The 25265-nt window shown below is 32.0% G+C and overlaps 1 protein-coding gene across 1 annotated transcript in view; it reads right to left on the bottom strand.

Moving 5' to 3' along the window:
- The window catches only part of hcn4l (hyperpolarization activated cyclic nucleotide-gated potassium channel 4l), a 47154-nt gene that overhangs the window by 7726 nt on the left and 14163 nt on the right, over positions 1 to 25265 (bottom strand). Inside the window, exons 2-6 of the mRNA XM_073831813.1 lie at positions 19916 to 20339; positions 15166 to 15327; positions 10995 to 11213; positions 2868 to 3014; positions 2535 to 2775 (exon numbers count right to left, since the gene is read on the bottom strand). Of these exons, the coding sequence (XP_073687914.1) occupies positions 2535 to 2775; positions 2868 to 3014; positions 10995 to 11213; positions 15166 to 15327; positions 19916 to 20339 (1193 nt within the window). The remainder of the gene's footprint in view (positions 1 to 2534; positions 2776 to 2867; positions 3015 to 10994; positions 11214 to 15165; positions 15328 to 19915; positions 20340 to 25265) is intronic.

The following is a 25265-nucleotide window of genomic DNA, read 5'->3' as shown; positions in this document are numbered from 1 at the left end:
CTGTGTAAATGCATTTTTTGGAACCTCTTATCTTCATTAAACAGTCTAAGTAAATACATTGAAATGGCATTTTCGATGCAGATTTGGTTTTGGAGTTTGTTGGAGATGGAGTTTGTTGATACTGCTTTTATTTGAATGGCAACCATACAGAGTCTAATTATTCTAATTGAATGTATTGATAAAATTTAAGAATTTGATGTGAATGATGACATACATTTAGTAAGGTTAGGAAAATAAAGTTAAAAAGTTTCATAGAAATCATTTTAAGGCAAATATCACAAATATTCAGATTAAATTAAGACCTTACAGTGTAGAGATGAGACTATTGCTTCAGAATGGATTAATTTACAACAAAAAAAAAAGGCTTTTTTTTGCCCCGGACAAGTAAATTTTTTACTCGGACAAGTGAATGTCTAATTTACTTGTCCAAAGGACAAGCACATGTGAAAGCTTAATGTCAAACCCTGATAGCAATCATATAGTACCATGAGATATCTACTGTGATTTCCCTCTCAATAGACTTTTTGACTGCTATACTGTTAACAGGCACACAACCTAAATAAAATGCAAAAAAAAAAAATGCAAATTTTTTATATATATATATATATATATATATATATATATATATATATATATATATATATATATCGTATAAATAAATTCTATACATTACCATTCAAAAATTTTGGTTTCTTATCGTTTTTTAAAAAGGCAACTTATGCTCACCAAGCCTGCATTTTCCTTGATCAACAATACAACAAAAACTGTAATATTGTGAAATATTACTACAATTAAAATTTTATGCATTCCTGTAATTCAAAAGCTGAATTTTCTGCAGTCATTACTCTAGGCTTCTGTGTCACATGATCCCTCAGAAATCATTCTAATTTGTCACCCTGGACCACAAAACCAGTCATAAGGGTCAATCTTCTGAAATTAAGATTTATAACATATGATAGCTGATAACTGAATAAATAAGCTTTCCATTGATGTATGGTTTGTTAGGATAGGACAATCCCTGAGAAAATCACCTTTAAAACGGTCTAAATGAAGTTCTTAGCAATGAATATTACTATCAAAAATTAAGTTTTGATATATTTACAGTAGCAAATTTACAAAATATATTCATGGAACATGATCTTTAGTTAATTCTGACCCATACAGTGTATTTTTGGCTATTGCTATATATATCTGTGCTACTTAAGACTGGTTTTGTGGTCCAGGGTCACATACACCTGATTTGCTGCTCAAAAAACATTTTTTTATTATTATCATCAATGTTGAAAACAGTTTTGCTGCTTATTATTTTGTGGAAACTGTCAAACATTTTTTTTGGATTCTCTGATAAATATAAAGTTCAGAAGAAGAGCAAAAACAGCATATATTTGAAATATAAATAACTCTTTGCTGTAAATTTTGATCAATTTAATACATCCTTGCTTCTAAAAAATAAATCATACTGACCTCAAATTTTGTATTGTGTATATATAATTTTGGGCTGTTTCATAATTCTGTTTTTCATAAATATAAAAATAGTAGGCAGTTTTCAGCGGATACTTTGCAGTGTGTAGTACTAGTATTATATTCTCAACTTAACCAGAGAGACAAGAGAAAGAACAGATGACATATGTGGACTGAGCAAGCTTAGTACTAGGCCAGAATCCAGCCTGCTCCTCCTTTCTGCACTTTCACACAGGGTTTATGGGAAAAGAGATTATGAGCAGCTTGTTGAACATGTAATGACCTCAAACGAGCCCAGGCAGAAGGAAAGGTTTTTTTTTGAAAATATGATGACATTTTTTTTTTTCTTGACTAAATCTGCAGCTCACTGATAGCACAAACTACTTAGTTGTGATCCCAGAACCGCATAGGAGACAGTAATAGAGTTTATAATGGCACAGAACACCGGGAAAGAGGCTAGCTTGCATTCGGAGACCAGGTGGTGTATAATTTATTTCAAAATATTTGCATCACCCTCATTTTCTTCAGAAAATAGAGCATGTTGATTTGTTTGGAAGACTCAGTATTTGCATACAAGGTAAACTATAGTGTGAATAAATTGTGTTTTTGCAATTTAAAAGGCATTTGATAACGGACGACATATAAATGATGCCTTCATAAATGCCAACATTAAAAACAGAAAGTGTACAAGTAAAAAACAAAGAAGTAAATCCATGTGGATTTGTACAATGGTAATTGTAATGAGAAAAACCGCAGTGAACAGCCTCTGATGACAAGGCTCAACTCAAACTGTTATCTTCCCGTCCTTCCTCAATCTTGTGAGGGAAATTAATTTCATGAATGGTTAACTTATGCTGGGTGAGGAATTTCCCCAGGCTCCGAAAGTGTGGCCTTTCACTGATTTGGTTCCCTGGGAGAACCAGCCGATAACACTGAAGAACACGGTGGTACTAGCCTAAACTTTAAGCACATAAAACCTCTCTAATAAAAAAACAAAAAAATATTTGCTGCAACTTAAAAGCCAGTTCATCTAAACAACATTGCATCAACCGTCCAAACCAGTGTTTTCTTACCTCCAAAATACGATCCGTCCGAGATCTTTGTCTCTTTGCTGCCCTTCGTCAGAACAGTTAGTACGCCGTGTTGGATGAAATACATCTTCTTGCCAATGGTCCCCTCTCTGATAATGTAATCTCCTGGCTGGAACACCTCGAAACGTAACTTGGTGAGCATGGAGGTCACAAAATTGGGATCCGCGTTTGCAAACAACGGCATGGTTGCCACAAGCTTTCGACAGTTAAAACTGATGATTTCCTGAAAGTGAAGAGTGGATAGAATTGTTCATTACTAGAATACAAATTATGGAATGAAAGTATACACCATCTGGCTTATTTGTTATTACTAACCTCTCTGAGTGGCTCGTTCAGTTCTCCCAAAATGCTTTCCTCGTCGAACATCTTTCCCTGATAGCGATGCTCATAGTAATCATGAATCCTCTGCCGCATGTCTGCAGGAAGTTTGTGGAAGGACATGTACTGCTCCACTTGCTTGTACTGTACAAATAACACGTACACTTTATTATCACCATGAATTTATCTACTTGTTCTGCAACAATAGTGAAAAACATTCTAAATGAATGTGGAAAGAAATGCTAAAGAGATTTCTTAAATTATTTGAAAACATTATTTAAAGACCCTAGTGGGATCAAATATGAAACCAAATAACATCGAGAAGATATAAATAAAAAAACAAGATCAAACAGGGAAATTTCAGTTTATCCCATATAGGATCTTATTTTATCCAGTAGATTGTTGCCAAATCAAAGCTTAATTCTAAACCAAATCAAAAAAAAAATATTGACACGTGACCCTTGTTTGGAAACAAAAAAAAAATTAATTAAATTAAAGCAAAGAAAGCAAAAGAAAAAAGATCAAACAGAGAAATTTCTGTTTATCTCTAAAGATCTTAGATAATTATAGTCTTAGGATTGTTGTCAAAGGAAAGATTGTTTCCAAACCAAGTCTAAAAATCGAGTTTTGTAAAACAAAACAAAACAGCAAAGAAAGCAAAGCAAAAGCAAAAAAGATCAAACTGAAAAAATGTGTTTATTCTCTTAGTTTATTCAGTAGAGTCTTAGGATTGTTTCCAAATCAAAGATTATTTCCAAGACCCTTCTTTGGAAAACAAAACAAAAAACAGCAAAGACAGCAACAGCAAAAAAGATCAAACAGGGAAATTTCTGTTTATCTCGTAGGATCTTAGGTTATTCAGTAAAGTTTTGGGATTGTTGCCAAAGGAAAGACTGTTTCCAAACCAAACCTAAAAATTGAATTGATACGCAACCCTTTTTGTAAAACCTAACAAAAGAAAATAGCAAAGAAAGCACAACAAAAAGCAAAAGCACAAAAGATCAAACCGAAAAAATCTGTTTATCCTGTAGGATCTTAGTTTATCCAGTAGAGTCTTATTAGAGTCGTTTCCAAATCAAAGATCGTTTCAAAGCCAAATCTAAAAATTTACAAAGACCCTTATTTGGAAAACAAAACAAAAAACCGCAAAGAAAGCAAAAGAAAAGAAGATCAAGCAGAGTAATTTCTGTTTATCTCTTAGGATCTTAGTTTATTCAGTAAAGTCTTGGGATTGTTGCCAAAGGAAAGATTTTTTCCAAACCAAATCCAAAAATCGAATTGACACATGACTCTTGTTTGGTATCCAAAACAAAACAAAGAAAGCAAAACAAAACGCAAAAACGATCAGAGAAATTTCCATTTTTCCCATAGGATCTTACTTTATCCAGTAGAGTCTTAGGATTGTTGCCAAAGCAAAGATTGTGTCTAAACTAAATTTTAAAATTGAATTGACACGCAACCATTTTTGTAAAACAAAACAAAACAGCAAAGAAAGCACAACAAAAAGCAAAAGCAAAAAAGATCAAACTGAAAAAATCAGTTTATCGGGTAGGATCTTCGTTTATCCAGTAGAGTCTTAGGATTGTTTCCAAATCAAAGATTGTTTCCAAACCGAATCTGAAAATCTACAAGACCCTTCTTCTTTGGAAAACAAAACAAAAAACAGCAAAGAAAGCAAAACATAAAGCAATGGAAAAATGACCCTTGTTTGATATACAAAACAAAACAAAAAGCTAAAGCAAAAAGATCAAATATATACTGGTTTATCCAGTAGAGTTTTGTGATTGTTGCAAAACCAAATCTAGACATCTAACTGACACATGACCTTTGTTTGGCATACAAAACAAAAAGCAAAGAAAAAAGAAAAATAAAGACAAACCAAATAAAACATAAACATACAAAAACAAAACACATAGAAAGCAAAGGAACAATAAAACATGATCTAGTTTTCAATTAAAAAAAGGTTTGTTCATTATCACAAAAAATATTTCTAAGATCTTAATCGTTTGCATATGCACAATAGCGGTACAAATATTGTAATTATCCATTACCTGTGTTGGAAAGGTTACTTTGAAAATGTAATAGGATACAGATTACAAATTACCCTATTTAAAATGCAATAAGTAGTGTAACTATTTCAATTACGTAATAAAAGTAAAAGTGTAGCTGATTACATTTGATTACTTTTCTGCATTTCTATTAAATGTATTTTTTTAGTATTTTTTTTTTTCTGAGTTGTGTTGCGGTAAAGTAGTGTAGAGTGCAACTGTTCAAGGTAATAAAAATAATAGTGACCCCCGATAGTCCAAAATCTGTAAACGATGTGGATTTTTAAAATAATGTAAATCTTACATAGGTTTTCTACTACATATTTAGTAAGAGACATCAGCTATGTTATATCAAGCCATACAAGTCCTAAAGGGATAGTTCACCCAAAAATGTAAATTTGATGTTTATCTGCTTACCCCCAGGGCATCCAAAATATAAGGGACTTTGTTTTTCAGTAGAACACAAACAAAGATTTTATAACTCAAATCGTTGCAGTCTGTACATACATTTAGGTATTAACACACAAAACAATTTGGTCTGTGCAAGGAACTGAACAGTAATTTTTTTACCTCTGATCCACCGCAATGTCCAACTGTCCTGAGCACATTCACAACAGCCGGCACGTGATGCGTCAACATGCTCTGGCATAGTAGACGCACACACGGAAGCGATCTGTCATGCGTATACATCACTCATTGTTTAAACAAAGAGATTGTGTGTACGACGGCTACTATACCATGTAATTGATAAAAAACTAAAAGATTACATTTGCTTGTGCAAACTCATCCCAGAGTGTTAACTTTTCACCAACTCCCAACTTTTAAGCCTGATTGACTGAAGTTATGGTTGCTTGCTCTTCGTCACGCTCAAAACAGTTGGACATTGAGGTGGATCAGAGGTAAAAAATGATATAAATACTGTTCAGTTTCTTGCACAGACCAATTGTTTTGTGTTAAGAAGACCTCAAAGTATCATCACGAGCCGCAGGGTTTATTTGGTTTTGTCTGTTTTTTTGACTCTCAAAGCCGTGGGTCCCATTGACAGCCATTATATAACTGACAGACTGCAACAGTTTGAGTTAAAAATCTTTGTTTGTGTTCTGCTGAAGAAACAAAGTCACCTACATCTTGGATGCCCTGGGGGTAAACGGATAAACATCAAATTTAAACTTTTGGGTGAACTATCCCTTTAATAGCCGGGGTTCCCTTTAAAAGATCACAGTCCAATACTTTTGTACTTGGAACAAAGGAGCTCTTAGTAAACCATTGTCTTTTTGAAGTCTTGTCGTGTATGTTTTTGTGATTAGGTGTAAATACACTCTAAACCGCCTGTAGACCCTGAGGTGTTGTCTCTAACTACACAGCTCCTGATAAATAAATATCGACTAAACGTCTTGCAAAACAATAGCTTTGTCAGTGTAACTGTCCGGCTCCATATTTACGGCAGCCTTCCTCGGCTCCATTTGCAAAGCTCGGCAGTATTTTCACATCAGCGGCCATCTCCCCATTTATCATTGTCTTTCTGTTTGTCCCGCTCTCCGAGCCTGTCTCTTTCACTTCGAGGAAGGGCGTACAGTATTGATAGGGTTTATTTTACCCACGATCTCCTTGTACTGTCTCTTTGTTATTTCATTCGCGTCTCCGAAACCGGCAGAGAGCGTCTGCGGCACTGCAGCTCAGGCGACGATACGCCTCTGCTGTCCTTTCTAATAAACTTTGTTCTGTCACTAGCCATTTTGCTTTCTCTCTCCCGCTTCCATGAACTCCTGTCTCGGCTGTCGACAGTCGCCGGTTCCAATGTGCCCTTCACCACATGCTAATGTTCCTGCCATGTCAGCTGTGAACATCTCACCGGCGCAGGCACACTCTGAGTCTCTACGAGTGGCTCTTCGATTATCATATTCAAGGGCAGGGGACAAAGCCAGCAGGATGAGTTCAAACAACAGGAAATAATGTCACGCTATACAGTTAGGTTTCAACTGCGAAGCTCGGGCGAGGGTGTGAAGTCGCTCGCCGAAATGCCAGCGTAAGGCGAGCATGACTCATGGTGTCGGGGAGAAAAAAAGTGTGTCATTGGAATTCGTCCTTTTTCTGGAAATGGATGCCGGTAATCGCATTGACACTGAGGAGAGCCGTGTGGAAGCCCAAATACGGCAGGTAATGAAATCGGCAGCTAAGTTAACAGGACAAATTGACAACTTCAGACATTTTTATCCCTGTTGAACTCTCCCTAACCGAATCTTCCTCTCTCTCTTCCTCTCCTGGTGTGTTTGTGTCTTCAAAACCCTCCCGAACAGATGTGGAGAGGAGCTCTAAATTATGTACTGTGAAACCATAATCAAAAGCGTTGGCCTTCATACATTCAGCTTTCAGGAAAACAAAACACACAAGCAAAGGCCGTGTCATTTTTAGAGGGAAGAGGAGGAAACCTCACATCAATACGCGCTGCTGTATCAACAATGCAAGTTGCCACGCAACCGCGGTCGGGCTGAATTGACTTGAATCTTTTAACGCAGCAGAGGTCAAAGCACTTGTATTTTCTTCTCAGAAAACGACAACAGTTCAATTACCTCTCCAGCACACTTACAGGCACGATAAAACTGAGTATTGATCACCGCAGAGGTCAGAAACCTCCGCGACTTGCTCAAACCGCAAACCGCTCAAAACTCACGAACCCTCGTCGTTTTTTTTTTTTTTCATTTTTCTCTCCACTCGTCTGCTCGTGACCCTGGTTTTTCTATTTTTAAACAGGCCTTCAAAGGCTTTCTTGCATCTCCGAGTGAAGAAATTTCGTCTGCTGGGAAATCTTTACAATGCTCAACAAAGTGGGAAACGGCAGCTGCCCACCCTTATTAAAATGATCCTCGCCTTAATTGCTGGCTTACCAATGAAGGTTGTATTTTTGGGGTTTTCCATTAGTATATATTTTCTGCAATTATAAAATAAACATAGAAGACAGTTGTATGGTTAGTAATATGTGACCCTGGACCACAAAACCAGTCATAAGGTTAAATTTTACAAAACTGACTTGTATGCATCATATGAAAGCTCAATAAATAAGCTTTCTATTGATATATGGTTTGTTGGGATAGGATAATATTTGGCCGAGATACATCTATTTGAAAATCTGGAATCTGAGGGTGCAAAAAAATCAAAATACTGAGAAAATCACCTTTAAACTTCTCCAAATTAAGTTCTTAACAATGCATATTACTAATCAAAAATTACATTTTGATATATTTATAGTAGGAATTTTTCAAAAAATCTTAATGTAACATGATCTTTACTTAATTTCCTAATGATTTTTGGCATAAAAGAAAAATCAATAATTTTGACCCATACCATGTATTTTTGGCTATTGCTACAAATATACCCCAGCGACTTAAGACTGGTTTTGTGGTCCAGGGTCACATATATATTCTTTAAATTAAATTACATTAAATAAGTTATTTTAAATTAATCAAAAGTGGAAGTAAAAACATTTATAATGTTACAAAATAATTTTATTTTAAATAAATGCTGTTCATTTGAACTTTCTATTCCTGAAAAATTCCTGAAAAAAAAATGTTTTTGTTTTCACAAACATATTAGGTAACAAATCTTTTTCACATTGATTAAAAATAATAAATGTTTCATATTAGAATGATTTCTGAAGGATCATGTGACACTGAAGACTGGAGTAACGGGTGTTGTAAATGTAACTTTTCAATCACGGGAATAACTTACATGTTAAAACATAATAAAAATAGAAATCAGTTATTTTAAATTGTTAGAATAATTGAAAGCAGTAATATTGTGAAATATTATAAGACAGTCAATATGTATATACAGTTAAAAAAATGTTTAACTTTTATTTTACTAATTATTTTAGATTTTTATTATTGTATTTTTATTTCATAACTATGAAACTAGTAATTAGAAATACTGTTACAATGGTCCCTAACTGTATCTTTGATCAGAAAACATAAAAAAATCTTATAAAGCCAAAATATTCTTTATACTTTAAATTATACTATTTTTGTATGTAAATGTGTGAACATAAATGTCAATTATATAAATAATATTCATATATTATAATTTATACAATATAATATACAATATACAACAATATACAATATATAACATTATTAAATATTGTATTTTATTATTTTTATAATACATTTACATTTTTTTTACTTAAAAATTTTTTTTTAGATTTTTATAATTATATTTTTATTTTGATTAGAAAAAAATCTTTTCAAGCCCATATATACTTTATATATTAAATGATACTACTTTTATATGCAAATATGTGAACATACACAAATGTAAATGATATTCATATATTCTAACTTTTATACAATTATTTAGCAATGTTATTTAACATGTTATATTAGATATATTTTAAGACAATATTTATAATACATTACATTTGTATATGTTCACATATTTGTAGTAAATTATCTAAATAATATTTATATATTATAATTTATACAATAATTTAGCAATATTTTTTAACAATATTAACAATGTATAATATTATTAAATATTATAAGATAATATTTATAATACATTTACACATTTTTGTAAACATGTTTTTTATGATTTTAGATTTGTATCATTATATTTTTAATAACTATGAAACTAGTAATTATAAATACTGTTACAATTGTCCCAAACTATTTTTGATCAGAAACACTTTATATATATATATATATATATATATATATATATATATATATATATATATATATATATATATATACTTTATATATTAAATTATACTACTTATATATGTAAATGTGTAAACACATACAAATGTAAATTAAATAAATGTCCATATATACATTATTTAACAATATTAACAATATAATATTAATAAATATTATATTTTAAGATAATATTTATAATAAATGTAAAATAAAATTATTTATACAAGTGAATATTTTAACAATATATAATATTATTATATATATTTTACATATATATGTATTACTATTTTATATAACTTAAAATTTTAATAATTATATTTTTATTTCATAACTATGACACTAGTAATTATAAATACTGTTACAATGATCCCTAACTGTATTTTTTTTATCAGAAACACTTTAAAAAAATCTTATGAACCCCAAATATACTTTTCATATTATACTATTTTTGTATGTAAATATGTGAACATATACAAATGTAAATTATATAAATAATATTCATATATTATAATTTATACAATTATTTAGCAATATATTATTTAACAATATTAACAATATATTATATTTTAAGATAATACTTATAATAAATGTAAAATAAAATTAATAATTTTTCAACTGGATAATTTCTATCAATATATAATATTATTAGATATTATATTGTACATATATATGTACAATTTCTTTATTTTTTAAAACTTTTTTTATAGTTTTACATTTTTATAATTATATTTTTTCATAATTATGAAACTAGTAATTATAAATACAGTTACAATGATCCGTAACTGTATTTTTGATCAGAAATCTTATCAAACCAAAATATATATATATATATATATATATATATAGACACACACACTACTTTTATATATAAATATGAGAACAAATACCAATTTAAATGTATAAATAATATTCATATTATAATTAATCAAATTATTTAGCAATATATTATTTAACAATATATCAATATATAATATTATTAGATGTTATATTTTAAGACAATATTTATAGTGCATTTTAAAAAAATACTTAAATAATAATTTTAGGTTTTTATAATTAAATTTTTATTTTATAATTATGAATTTATTAATAATAAAAAATGTTAGAATGGTCTGTGACTTCAAAGCTATGATAAAATGGCCAAAATAATTCCTCAAATAATATTGCTCATTTTTTTTATGAAAAATGCACAAATTTTACTGAGCAGAGTATGTATCATCTTTAGCTTATTTATGAGTGAAGAAATTGCCCCAAGCTCCCTTAAATTATTCTGCAATAAAATATAAAACAATTAATTTTACATCGCAATGCATGCACACTGTAGCCTCTCAGACCCAACTGATTTCATCACCTCCATTTTTTACTATTTTTTTTTTTTTTTAACTAACCTTCTCCTGGTACTGTCTGCGTGAGGAGTCCAGCGATTGAATGAGGGCGGTGGCGTGGCCCACAAACATGGCATAGCAGGTTGCGCCCACGATCATGCTGAGGATGGTCAGCCACACATCCGTCATGCCCACAGGAGGGTACATGCCATACCCGATACACAGCATGTGGCTCATGGCCTTAAACAGGGCATAAGAGTACTGCTGACCCCATGTGTCATTCTGGGAGAGAAAAAAAGAGAGAGACAGAGAAAGCAGGGAAGAGATAAAGAGAAAAAAGAACTCAAATTAAAGCATGAATATAATTATGAGCATGAAAGACGGCAATTGTGATAGAGAGCAAAAGAAATAGGAGAGACGTCGTGAAGGGACAAAGGTACCGACCAATGAAAGCGCGATGAGAGAAAAAATAGCATCGCGAATGACAGAATGTGAGAGAAAGAGCGTGAGAGAGTGTTAGACTAGGGGAAAAAAGTGACAGTGTTTCTATATATTTCTGACAGGACTCAGAAGGAGCCTGAGTAAAGGCCAGAGAGAGAGAGAGAAAGGGAAATATCATGTCCTTTAGCAGAAGGGTCATTACGAACGCTGCATGCGCTTTCTTGATATCAGAAGATGGAGGTAAGCAGAAGGTACTGTTTTACAAATGCTAATGAAGCATAGTCACGGACAGTGTTCGTCTTTTTAGCAAAATGAGTCACTCGGCCTGGCACTTTTGGGCCAAATACTTATCATGCAGGTCCAGGATATAATGCAGCTGGCCTCATTTCTGTCAAAAATAGTGCTTTTAGCAATACCAGTTCAATATGGTTGGAAGTTTCAGCCTCAGAGTAAGTAAAATGAAAAATTGTGAATGACAATTGACGCTTCGCTGAGAGTTTGATTGACAGGCGATCTGACCAATCATAATGCAGAATCTGCCATTTTGTCAAACAAACAGACTGGAGAGTAGATTACGTAGATTATGTTAGAGTATTGATGTCTTTCTGCGGTTCTGAAAAACTTCATATGTTTATTCATGTTTATTTCATGCTTTAACTAGTAAAGAGGAAGAGATGATCGGCTCACATGCCACTTGAGATATAAAGGCAGAGGCGCTACAGCAACTGTCACGACACATTAAAGAGACAAAAAAAATATATATTGTTTGAATAATTTTTTCAATAGCAAATTTGAAAACGGAGACTTTCTCATACCAAAAAAGTAACCTGCTCTGTCTTGTTTGTACACTGTAAAATGTTTTCACCAGTTTCAACTTAAAAACTTAAGTTTAGCAGCTGCCTTAAAATGTTAAGTTAAATCAACTTATTTTGATTGTAATAAGTTAAAATGCCTTGTAGTTTTAAGCTGATTTAACTTAAAAACTTAAGGCAGCTGCTGAACTTAGGTTTAAGTTGAATCTGTTGAAAACTTTTGACAGTGTAATTAGTTAGTAGTTAGTTAAGTTAGTAATTGCGACTTTCATTTCTTGTAATTGCAACTATATTTTTATTTCGTAATTGCAATTCGTAACTGTATATTGCAATATCTAACATCTCAAAATTGACACTTTGTCTCAAAAAATGTGACTTTTTCTCTCACAATATGACTTCATGTCCCAAAATTTGGCAGTTTATATGCTACAGTTGTGATTTGTATTTCTATTATTTGCAACTATATAACAAATAGATTTTTTTAGTCTTGCTATTTGACTTTATATTTCCCAATTGTAGCTTGCGACTATTTATATCTCACAATTTGACTTTATATCTCCAAAACTATTTCTTTTAACTCTGACTTTATATCTGAATTGCAATTCTATACTTTACAATGTGACTTGCAATTGTTATTTTGCTCCTTGTGAATGCGACTTTAGTGTTTCTCGTCTTTTTATCTTGCAATGTCACTTTACATCTCTGGTTTTGCTTCTGGCAGTTGCAACTTATGTACTCATAATAATGACTTTATATTTATATCTGACTTTATTCCTTACAATTTAACTTTATTTTTAAATTTTCTTATAATTGTGACTATATTTTGCATGTGACTTTATTTACCAAAATCTGACTTTTTATCTCATAATTGTCACTTTATTTCTAATAATTCTGACTTTGTGTCACAATCTGACTTTATATCTCTGAATTGCATTTCTACATTCTACAATGTGACTTGCAATTACTTTATTTCTCGTAATTGCAACTTTATATTTTACAACATGTCTCAATATAACTTTTTCAATAACTTTTTTTGTCTCATGTTTGCAACTTCATATTTCACAACATGGCTTTATATCACGAAATCTGACTTTATATGGCGTAATGTGGCTTTTTATCTAGCAATGTCACTTTACATCTCTGGTTCTGGCAACTGCAACTTTGTTACTCAGAATTATGACTGTATATTTCACAATCTGACTTTATTCCTCAAAATGTTATTTTTTTATTGTTCTTATAATTGTGACTTTATATTTTCAGTGTGACTTTATTTAGCAAAATCTGACTTTTGCCATAAATAATAATCCCATAATTCTGACTTTGTCACAATCTGACTTTATACCTCGCAAATATATTTTAAAACTGCAACTGTTTCTTTTAACTCTGACTTTATATCTCTGAAGTGCGATTCTATATTTTACAATGTGACTTGCAATTATGATTTTGTTTCTCATAATTGCAACATTATATTTTACAGCGTGTCTTTATATTGCAATATCTGACATCTCAAAATTGACACTTTGTCTCAAAAAAATTTGACTTTATATCTCAAAATATGACTTAATGTCTCACAATGTGGCAATTTATATGTTACAATTGTGATTTGTATTTCTTTTAATTGCAACTATATAAGAAAGTGAATTTTTATCTTGCTGTTTGACTTTATATCTCCAAACTGTGGCTTACGACTTACTTATAATTGACTTTATATCTAACAATTTGACATTATACCTTAAAAATTAGTGGTGTGCAAATAATCGGATACAGTTAACGTGCATCTCGTCAGTAATGCTGGTTCTGTGATTAGTCGTAAATGTCATTCACATGCTCATTTATGGAGCAGCATTTACTACTCAGAGCCGTAGTTCACTGACAAGCTATGCTATATCGCGTTCATTAATGGAGATGTATCGCCTTCGATAATGAACGCGATATTGCATAGCTTGTCATTGAACTATGGCTCTGTGTAGTAAATGCGTAGTATTTGCACAGCCCTACTCAAAACTGGACTTTATATCTCAAAATTGCAGCTATTTCTTAATTTCACAGCAGAGATTCTATATTTTACAATGTGACTTGCAATCATTACTCTGTTCCTTATTCCTTATTGTGCCTTTTGTGTCTCATATTTGGAACTTTATATTTTACAAATCGGCTTTATATTGCAAAATCTGACTTTTGTTTTTTTATCTGGAAATCTCACTTAACATCTATGGTTTTGCTTCTGGCAATCGTAACTTTGTTACTCATAATTTTGACTTTGTACTTTTATCTGCCTCTCAATTTGACTTTTTTTTTTTTTTTTAATTGACTATTTTGCATGTTTCGCATAATTGCCACTATAATGCCATAATTCTGACTTTATGTGGCGCAATCTGACTTTATTAGCTTTTTAACTCTGATTTTATATTTCTGAATTGCAATTCTATATTTTACAATATGATTATAACTTGCAATTATAACTTTTTTTTTTTTGCCTGTCCTTATATTGCAAGATATAACTAGAACAAAACTGATTTTTTTGTTTGTTTAAAAGTAGAAGCTCAGTTCTTTATTTTGATGTATTGCATGTTCAGGTATTCAACAAAATATTTTCGGGGCCATGAAAATTGAATAAAAATGATCAAAAACGCTGGCGGGCAAAGAGTTGCAACTATATAACAAAGTGAGTTTTATTTTGCAATTGCACCCTTGTTTCTCATTGTAACTTACAATGTGACTTTATTTCTCAGTGTAAAATTTCTCTCACAATTTATTTTTTACTCTGAGGTGAAAACAGCCTTCCATAATTCAAAATGTTTCATCACGGCCATTTATTCTGTTTTGCAGCAGTGTGAATAGCCATTCTATTCTGCTGCATTTATATCTTCTTTTTTTATAGAATAACCTGAAAATGTGAATGTTGGGATTAATAAATCATTGGGAGTTCAGCCGATGAAAAATAAAGAGAAAACCGACACGGAACGGCCTTTCACACTTACCACCATTTTGTTTTTGGCCACCCAGCAGTCTGAAGGGAAATCCTGCAGCATGGGCACCAGGAACTGCAAGCATCCGTCCCAGTGGCACAGCAACAGCATCATTCCAATGAGATTCACAATGCGCACCATGGCGCTAGCCAGGTCGTAGGTCATGTGAAAAATCTAAAAGGAAAAGAGGTCAGAGATGTGCGACCGTGATGGCAGAACTAGAATATGCCGCATTGGGTCACAATTAAGATTTAATCCTCACTCAGTTCTAGGCCACATTGTCCTTAAGCTGGTTTTTAGTAGCGAACACTAGGCTTGCGGAGTATTACATAAGGTACTGTATCTCTTCTGCTAATGTCACTAATAGTTCCTAGGAGATCAGTGGGAGGCCAAACGGGAGGCTGATGTTACCCACAATCCATAACGGCACCGATGCACCACCCCCCAGTGGACAAAAAGGCGGCGTTCCCAAATAGCAGTAATTAAAGTGCGGAATCCAATAGATTTCCGTTAACTCGCAAGGTGGAGGGCTGATAGGGTTGAGCGATCGAATCAATTAAAGGGTCATGGTGCACGCTTTTAACTTTGCCTTGGACAAACAATGGTTAGGTTGAGTAACATGTTGCTGCCTGTAATCGTGGCTAATTGCGGCTTGATTTAGAAGCAGCTATTCTTTGGCAGAGCTAAAATTAAATCCATGTGATGGCAAAGCAGTCCCTGATTTTCACATACGACTGTGAAGTTAATGTGACTCTCTGTCTATTATGGCTGACCGTGATTTTAACAAGTAGGATGTATTCTTGGATCAACTCCATTGGTGGTCCTAGAACAACCTCATTGTTATGTTACCAATCGTTTCCCTATTATTTTAAAGGTAAATAAAAGAACAGTTAATCTAAAAATAAATTTCTGCCATCACTTTGTTGTTTCAAACCTAAAGATGCCACATTACTCATTACTTAATCAAAAATACAGTAAAAACTGCAATATTGTGAAATATTATTACAATATAAAATCACTGTTTTCTATTTAAATGTTTTTAAAATTGTAATACTGCCAATGCTGACTTTTTCTTCTGTTTAAAGGGATAGTTCACAAAAAAATGAAATTTACCCCATGATTTACTCACCCTCAAACCATTCTAGGTGCATATGACTTTCTCCTTTCAGACGAATACAGTTGTCCTGTCTTTGCCAAGCTTTATAATGGCAGTGAATGCATGGTGAGATTTTGAAGTCCAATAAAGTGCACCCATCCATCATAAAAAAAAAATCCATCCATCTGGTGGTTAATTAAGGCCTTCACAAGTAAATCGATGTGTTTGTGCAATAAAAATATCCGTATTTAAAAGCGCTACCTGTCGTACTCATGTTCACGAGAGAGTGGCGTACAAAACGAGGACTTTTAAAGAAAAATGTTGGAGGATTTTGATATAAGCCAAGAGGAGACTTGTCTTCCTTTGCTGCAAACAAATCTTTGTTCTCACGAGACTAGCATATTCTCCATGGAGGTTACGCTACGCCTACATCCTACGTCATCTGCTGGAACAGCAGAATAAATGAACGTATGATAGTTAGCTGAAGCTAGAGATAAGGGTTTATAAAGTTTAAAATATGGATATGTTTCTTAAACAAACACATCGATTTGCTTCAGAAGGCCCTAGAGCCGCGTGGAGTACTTTTATGATGATGTATGATTTTGGGCTTCAAAATCTCAACAGCCATTCACTGCCATTATAAAGCTTGGAAGAGCTAGGACATTTTTTAATTCAGATTCTATTCGTTTGAAAGAAGAAAGTCATATACACCTAGGATGGCTTGAGGATTAGTAAATCATGGGGTGATTTTCATTTTTAGATGAACTAACCCTTTAATAGTAATTTTTTCAGGATTTTTTGATGAATAGTACGATGCCGTTTTAGTGGCACATTAAAAAAATCTAAAATTACAAGATAAAAGTTGTAATATTTCGAAAATAAAGTCTAAATATTTTGAGAATTGTCAAAATGTTTTGAGAGTAATGTAAAAATGTTTTGAGAATAAAGTCGAAAATACAAGAATAAAGTCGAAATGAGAATAAAGTCAAAATGTTTCGAGAATAAAGTCAAAATGTTTCGAGAATAAAGTCGAAATTACGAGAATAAAGTTTAAATTTTTAGAGAACAATGTCGAATAGATGAGAACGAAGTCGAAATGTTTCTAGAATAAAGTCGAAATGACGAGAATAAAGTCTAAATGTTTCGAGAATAAAGTCGAAATTACGAAAATAAAGTTGAAATATTTCGAGAACAAAGTCGAATAGACGAGAACAAAGTCTAAATGTTTCTAGAATAAAGTCGAAATGACAAGAATAAAGTCTAAATGTTTCAAGAATAAAGTCTAAATGTTTTGAGAATAAAGTCTAAATGTTTCAAGAATAAAGTCTAAATGTTTCAAGAATAAAGTCTAAATGTTTTGAGAATAAAGTCTAAATGTTTCAAGAATAAAGTTGAAATGTTTCGAGAATAAAGTCAAATATTTTGAGAATAAATTCAAAATTACAAAAATAAAGTCAAAATGTTTCGAGAACAAAATCGAAATTATGAGAATAAAGTCAAATTACGAGAAACAAGTCAAAATGACGAGAATAAAGTTGAAATGATGAAAATAAAGTGTAAATGTTTTGAAAGTAAAGTCAAAATGTTTCAAGAATGAAGTCAAAATGTTTTAAGAAAATCGAAATTATGAGAATGAAGTTGAAATGTTTCGAGAATAAAGTCGAAATTACAAGGATTAAATTGTAGCAATTAAAGTTCTAATATTTTGAGAGTATAGCCTGTGCATTCAAATGGATTGGGAGCACTGGGAGAAGTTTCCAGGGCACCGGAATTTATTTGAATATATGTGGGATTATTCATAGAAATCATACCATGTGTTATACTCGCAGGGACAGTATGCTTGGAAATAATATTTCATGTCTTCGATTACATTCATTCAGCCAATTTGTAGTGTGCCAGCCACCCAATAATAGCAATAAGCTTTGTGCTTTTGGTACTTTAAATATAAAACAAAGTCTCAGCTTTTAAAATGTGTAAATTTTATAGCGAAATACAAACAATGTGTCTTTAATGTGGCAGGAAATATTGCTGTATTCATGTGAATCAATCGTCTTTTCAATTACAATGAGACATTTGTTTCATTAAATTATACTGTTTTCTTTGTGAATAATATTCCAACTTTATTCACGTAATATTTCGACTTTATTCTCGTAATATTATGACTTTATTCTCATAATATTTCAACTTTATTCTCATGATTTCGGCTTTATTCTCGTAATATTTCACCTTTATTCTCAAAACACTTTGACTTTATTCTCATAATTTTGACTTTATTCTCAAAACAATAAGACTTTATTCTGATAATTTTGACTTTATTGTTAAAACTTTTCGACTTTATTCATGTAATTTCAACTTTATTCTTGTGATTTCATATTTTCGATGTGATTTCAACTTTATTCAATGTGATTCGACTTTATTCGACATGATTAGGACTTTATTCTCATAATATTTCACCTGTATTCTCGTAATATTTTTACTTTATTCTCTAAACACTGACTTTATTCTCAAAACAAATTTTAGACTTTATTCTGATCATTTTGACTTTATTGTCAAAACTTTTTGACTTTATTCTCGGAATTTTGACCATTATTATCGTGATTTCATCTTTATTTGATGTGATTTTTACTATTCTCAAGATTTCGACTTTATTCTCATAATATTTCAACTTTATTCTTAGAATTTTTACTTTATTGTCGAAACATTTCAACCTTGTTATAATTTCGACTTTGTTATAATATTTCACCTGTATTCTCGTAATATTACGACTTTAATCTCGTAATATTTTGACTTTATTCTATAAACACTGACTTTATTCTCATAATATTGACTTTATTCTTAAAACATTTAGACTTTATTCTGATAATTTTAACTGTATTGTCAAAACCTTTTGACTTTATTATCATGATTTCGTCTTTATTTGATGTGATTTTGACTATTCTCGAGATTTCGACTTTATTCTCATAATATTTACATACAATTTTTACTTTATCGTTGAAACATTTTGACCTTGTTATAATTTTGACTTTATTCTCATAATATTTTGACTTTATTCTTGTAATATTTCGACTTTACTCTCGTAATATTTCAATTTTACTCTCGTAATATTTCGACTAATATTCGTAATATTATGACTTTAATTTTTTTTTTACGTGGCACTAAGACACTGTTGTAAAATAGAAAGTTCAAAAGAATAGCATTTATTTTAAAATCTTTTATAACATTACAAATGTCTTTAATGTCAGTTTTGATCAATTTAATGCATCCTTTCTGAACAAAAGCAGTCAATTTTTTAAGAAAAAAAAAATCTACTGACCCAAACTTTTTAACAGTACTTTTTTCCTTACTTCTATGGTACTTTTGTCATTTTAGAGCTCAACAGCCCAAACCCCATTCCTCAATAATTTTCGAACAACATGAGTAAATAAACGGCAGAATTTTCATTTCAAGTCGAAATAGTACCTGAATGTTTTATATTACAGTTAGATTTGTGTTTATGAGAAATGAGTATTTGTTTGACTGAAATATTGTTCTGGACCACCAAAAGAAACTATGGCCGGTTCCATTATTACTACTGGAATATCTACAAGATTCACATCACAGTTAGTTTTCTTTTCAACAATTACAGCCTAAAGAAAAGGTATTATGATCTATAAAGGTGCATCTTACCTCCTCCCATTGGTGGATGTATCTAATGAGTCTGGACAATCTCAGTAGCCGAAGCAGACTGAGTATTTTAGTGAAACGCACAATCCTCAACGCTCGTGCCGTCTTGTAGAAGTCTGAGTCGATGCGTGTCTCCACAATGAGGAAGATGTAATCCACAGGGATAGAGGAGATGAAATCCACAGCGAACCAGCTCCGAAGGTACCTCACCTTGATCAACTGAGGGTCCAGGATGATTTCCGTGCTGTCTTCTTTGACGATCCCTGTGCGGAAGTTCAGCACCAGGTCAACCAGGAAGAATGTGTCAGAGACCACGTTAAAGACTATCCAGGCGGGAGTGTGTTCATCTTTGAAGAAGGTGATGCCTACGGGGATGATGATCAGGTTGCCCACCATCAACAGGAGCATGATCAGGTCCCAGTAGAACCTGGAGGACATGAAACGGACAAAGTGTTTATTTAATAGCTTAGGAACAGGAGAGTCTGCATGACCTTTGGAGACGTTAACGATTAAAGGCAATTAAAGATTATAAATTACAAATAAGTGCTTCTTTTTAATAGTACTTAAAACAGTTTTACAGACACACATGCACAGAAACATTTTAAGCTGAAAAATGGATCCTACAAGTTAAAAAATGTTTTCATATTAGATAATACATGTACTAATATAAATAATGAATATCAATAATAATTAATTATCTAATATGCTGTTTTGCTGTTCAAGAATCATTTTTATTATTATTATCAATATTTAAAACAGTATTTTTTTTTCAGGATTCTGTGATGAATAGAAAGATTCAAAGATCAGCATTTATCTGATACACTATACCATTCAAAAGCTTGGAGTCAGTAAACCTGAAAAAATTCTATTCAGCTGTTTTCAACATAATATTTTTTTTTTTTTTTTTGAGCAGAAAATTAGAATATTAGAATGATTTCTGAAGGATCGTGACTGGAGTAATAATGCTAAAAAATTCAGCTTTGAAATCACAGGAATAAATTAACTTTTAAAATATATTCAAATAGAAAACAGTTATTTTAAACAGTAAAAATATTTTGAAATTGTACTGTTTTGCTATACTTTGGATCAAATAAATGCAGGCTTGGTGAGCAGAAGAGACTTCTTTAAAAACAAAAAAAAATCTGGTAGTGTATAAAAAAAATTACAAATGCACAAAAAAAATACTAAAATTTAAATTAAAATTAGGATTAAAACTCAAAATATCGTATAAAATAAAAGTGTATAATGAAGATAATAATATAACAATATACTTAATAATATAATACTTAAATTGACAGTAGGGCCCTATGAAATAATTATTTTCAAATTAATTTTTTTTCTGCTTTTCTAGACTCTGTTTTGGTGGTTAAATAAAAAAATATTAATCAAAAAGCATGTCTAATTAATTGAAATCGTGGAACTTACACAATTTAACAGCAATTTATTAAAATTTTTACAGAAATTACATTTTAAGGCCCTGTGATATATGTTTTTTTTTTTCTGTTTTCCATTAATTTTCTGGATTTTATTTTTAAGGTTTCATTCAATTTTAATAATCAAAAGCAACTCTGATTAATAGATTTTATTTAAAGAGATAATTTATTATCATTTTATATTATTATTATTATTTTTTATTTTTCTCAGAAATACTGTGTTGTGTATTTACATTTTTCTGTGGAAGCCTGTTTCTGCCACTGAATAAAAAGTGTAAAAAAAAGTAATAGCGGCTTATCTCACAATTCTTTTTTTTCTCAGAATTCCATGGTACAAACTCACATTTCTGACTTTTTTGCTCCGAATTTTGAGATATAAACTCGCAATTACAAGATATGAAGTCACAATTCTGACTTTTATTCTCAGAATTGTGTGATAAACTTCCAATTTTGAGGGGGAAAAAGACTGATATGTTCTCAAAATTGAGTTTACATCTTACAGTTCTGACTTAAAAACTCGCAGTTGCGTGTTATGAAGTTAAAATTACGAGTTATGAACTCGCAATTCTGAGAAAAAAAGTCACAAATGTGAGATATAAATTCCCAATTTTGTGGAAAATTGTGAGTTTTTATCTTACAAATCTGACTTTGTAACTCGCAATTGCGAGTTTATATCACACAATTCTGACTTCATTTCTTAGATTTGCGCAATTTTGAGTTAATATCTCATAATTATGAGAAAAAAGTCAGAATTGTCAGATATAAATTCACAATTTTTTTGAGTTTATCTCACAATTCTGACTTTATTTCTCAATATTGCAAGTTTATGTCTAGCAATTCTGACTTTATAACTCGCAATACTGAGTTTATATCACGCAATTCTGAGAAAAAAGTCAGAATTGTGACTTTGGATAAATGCATCTGCCAAATGCATGAATGTAATCGTCTGCCATCATTTCCTCAAAATAAGTATTACGACGTCAGTAATCTGAAACACTAATCTAAAGTTTTTATCTTGCAAATGTGACTTTATAACTCGCAGTTACGAGTTTATATCAGGCAATTATGAGAAAAAAATCAGAATTGTTAGTTTTTATCTTGCAAATCTGACTTTATAACTCGCAATTGCGAGTTTATATCACACAATTCTGACTTCATTTCTTAGATTTGCACAATTTTGAGTTAATATCTCATAATTCTGAGAGAAAAAGTCAGAATTGCGAGATGTAAACACTCAATTGTGAGAAAAAAGAATTGTGAGATAAAAAGTCACAATTACCTTTTTTTCAGTGGCCGAAATGGGCTTCCATATTTTTCTAGTAATTGTAGTAAATATTCTTTAAAAAACATGTAATAATCATAATAATTTTATTAGCAGTAGTAGCACTATCATTACAGTGTTTCCCCTACCATTATCTGAGGGGGGCAGCCCGCCCCCCCAACGGTACCCCCCGCCCCCCTTGAAATGTCAAGTTCATTTTATTTTCGATATAGAGCCAGATCACAATAAAAGTCATTTAAGGTTATCTTTCCTATAGAACAGGTCTATACATTGTTCTTTTATTAAACAAACTAAATAGCCTTATGTTATTTATGTTATTTATCTTATTTACACTAAGGCATGTAACTTGTCTCTACATGATCGCGCGTTTACAATGTCTCCTCTGCGAAAACACGGACGGGATCGCAGACTCCATTCATAAAAACGGAATATACTATAGCACGAAATGCCACGTAATTCATCGATTTTTGGATTAATAAATCAAAAGTTGGTCTGTCACTTAATTCAAATCGCGATATGGACAAGTATCTGTGAAAACTGAAATGCAAAAAGACCGTTTTAATATGAATCCTGCATGTTCCGTTTGCCTCTGTATGTATGAATGGTGGAGACACATGAACAGAAACTCAATCTCCAAAGCTGCTGTGAGTGTCACTTTTACCGTTTCATTTGAGAAAGCATCATATCATACTGCACACACAGAAACTTCACGGCAACCTGTCAAAATAAAAGTATGGTTTAACATGTAACAGAACAATATTAGTCTTGTATTACTTTTGTACAATATAATGTAGGTGTTTATATATTCCTATTTAAATAATTGACGTAAAACAATATACAGTAGTCAGCATTTGAAGTGGATCAAAAAAAGTTCATTAAAGTTGTACTAAGACAAGTATGGGTATTGTTTTTGGTTTTAGGACAACTTTGAAAAAAGGTTTTGATCCACTTCAAATGTTGACTACTGTATATATGATAAAAAAATAAATATTATTACAAGATTAACCACTTAATTGTAGAAAAAAAATACTACAATTATTTAAACGTTTTAAACTGAATATAATTTTTCTTCCATGTATTGATTTTAACAGTAAACCTCTGTTTGTTTGCCAAAAATTAAAAGGGTTTATTTTTCATTTGATGGAAACCTAGGGGAAACACTGCATTACATTAAGTAATATATTTCTGTCACAGTTTCTTCAAGTTAAACCAAACTTTTATTTTGACGGGTTGCTGTGAAGACAATAGTTTTTCTCAAAAGAAACAGTAAAATGGTCATGAAGTGACTCAGAGATTATTGTGTTCTAGAGATTATGTTTATGTATTCATGCACTCATATACTGAGGCAGCAGAAGCTGAAAACACCGCAAGCATCACATGCGCTTCAGTATGTGTGTAGTAAACAAAACCGCACGTCTGCGACATTCATTCACACAGAGACACGCAGGACATGCAGGATTCATATTTAAATAGTATTTTTGCGGCTTAATATTCACAGACAACAGTCCAAATTCAATGACTTTCCACGTTATACAGGAATTTCCATTTTTATGACTGGATTCCGTTCGTATTTTCCACATCGCAGACATCATAGGCCCTAAATATAAAATTAAAATTCACCCTATTATACTTTTGAGAAAACATTTTTTAAATCTATAGTTTGTGTATAGGTTCAAAAGGAAACAATGGCATATTCAAGACCAACCAGTTGTGTAGCTAAACTGATGCGCTAGCAACACCAAGGTCATGGGTTCAATTCCCAGGAAATAATTGATAAGATGCATGCCTTGCAAAGCAGTTAGTAGCTTTGGATAAATGCATTTGCCAAATGCATGAATGTAATCGTCTGCCATCATTTCCTCAAAATAAGTATTACGACGTCAGTAATCAGAAACACTGATCTAAAGACCGCACTCAGGATTCCTTGAGAACGCTTCATGAGCTCAGACCCTGACTGATGCTGGAAATGGCTGGCTGTCTGCTCAGGCTATTACTTCTCGTTTATGGATGAGTTCCCTGTTTGGTAATTGGATGTGTCGTACGTATGTAAATGAAAGGGGCTGGAATACATCCAGGAGACCTCTGGCAAGACCGCCATTTCATCAATAAAAGATCTGCTGGGTGAAAACGTTTACACAAAAACAAGCCGCCATAATTGCTGAACGCAGCATTAATTACCCCATTGGCCCTGACATGCCAAAATCAGCCTTTTTTGGTTGCGTGAAACATTCAATAATGCTACTAATATTTCACGCTGCTTCACAGTGTTTGCACATCATTACGTGTACAACACAAACTGAAGCCTTCTTAGCCTTCTTTATTTATATCATGGTAGGGAGCTGGTTGGTTACTAAATTCCAGTTCTTTGCTGCTGAGTTGTAATTAAGCAGAAATCGATCACACAGAGGGTTGATAAACCGTCCAGCTCGGTATGGATTGCAAAGAGAGAACGAGGCTCTCAGCATTTCAGAGTTGTCCAGTGGGATTAAGTGTTGTTTGACACCACGGACCAGAATAAAACACTCAGTTCGATTTTAGGCCCTTATATTTGTGTGTAAATGGGTCACCATGTTTTTTTTCAGTAACAAATTGTTGGTGAAATGATCAAAGGCAGATTAACCACAGTATTGGATCATGA

Source organism: Garra rufa, chromosome 25 (genome assembly GCF_049309525.1).
Source record: "Garra rufa chromosome 25, GarRuf1.0, whole genome shotgun sequence".
NCBI lineage: Eukaryota > Metazoa > Chordata > Actinopteri > Cypriniformes > Cyprinidae > Garra > Garra rufa.
Note: the sequence above shows the minus strand (reverse complement) of the source record. Positions and strands in the feature narration are given on the sequence as shown.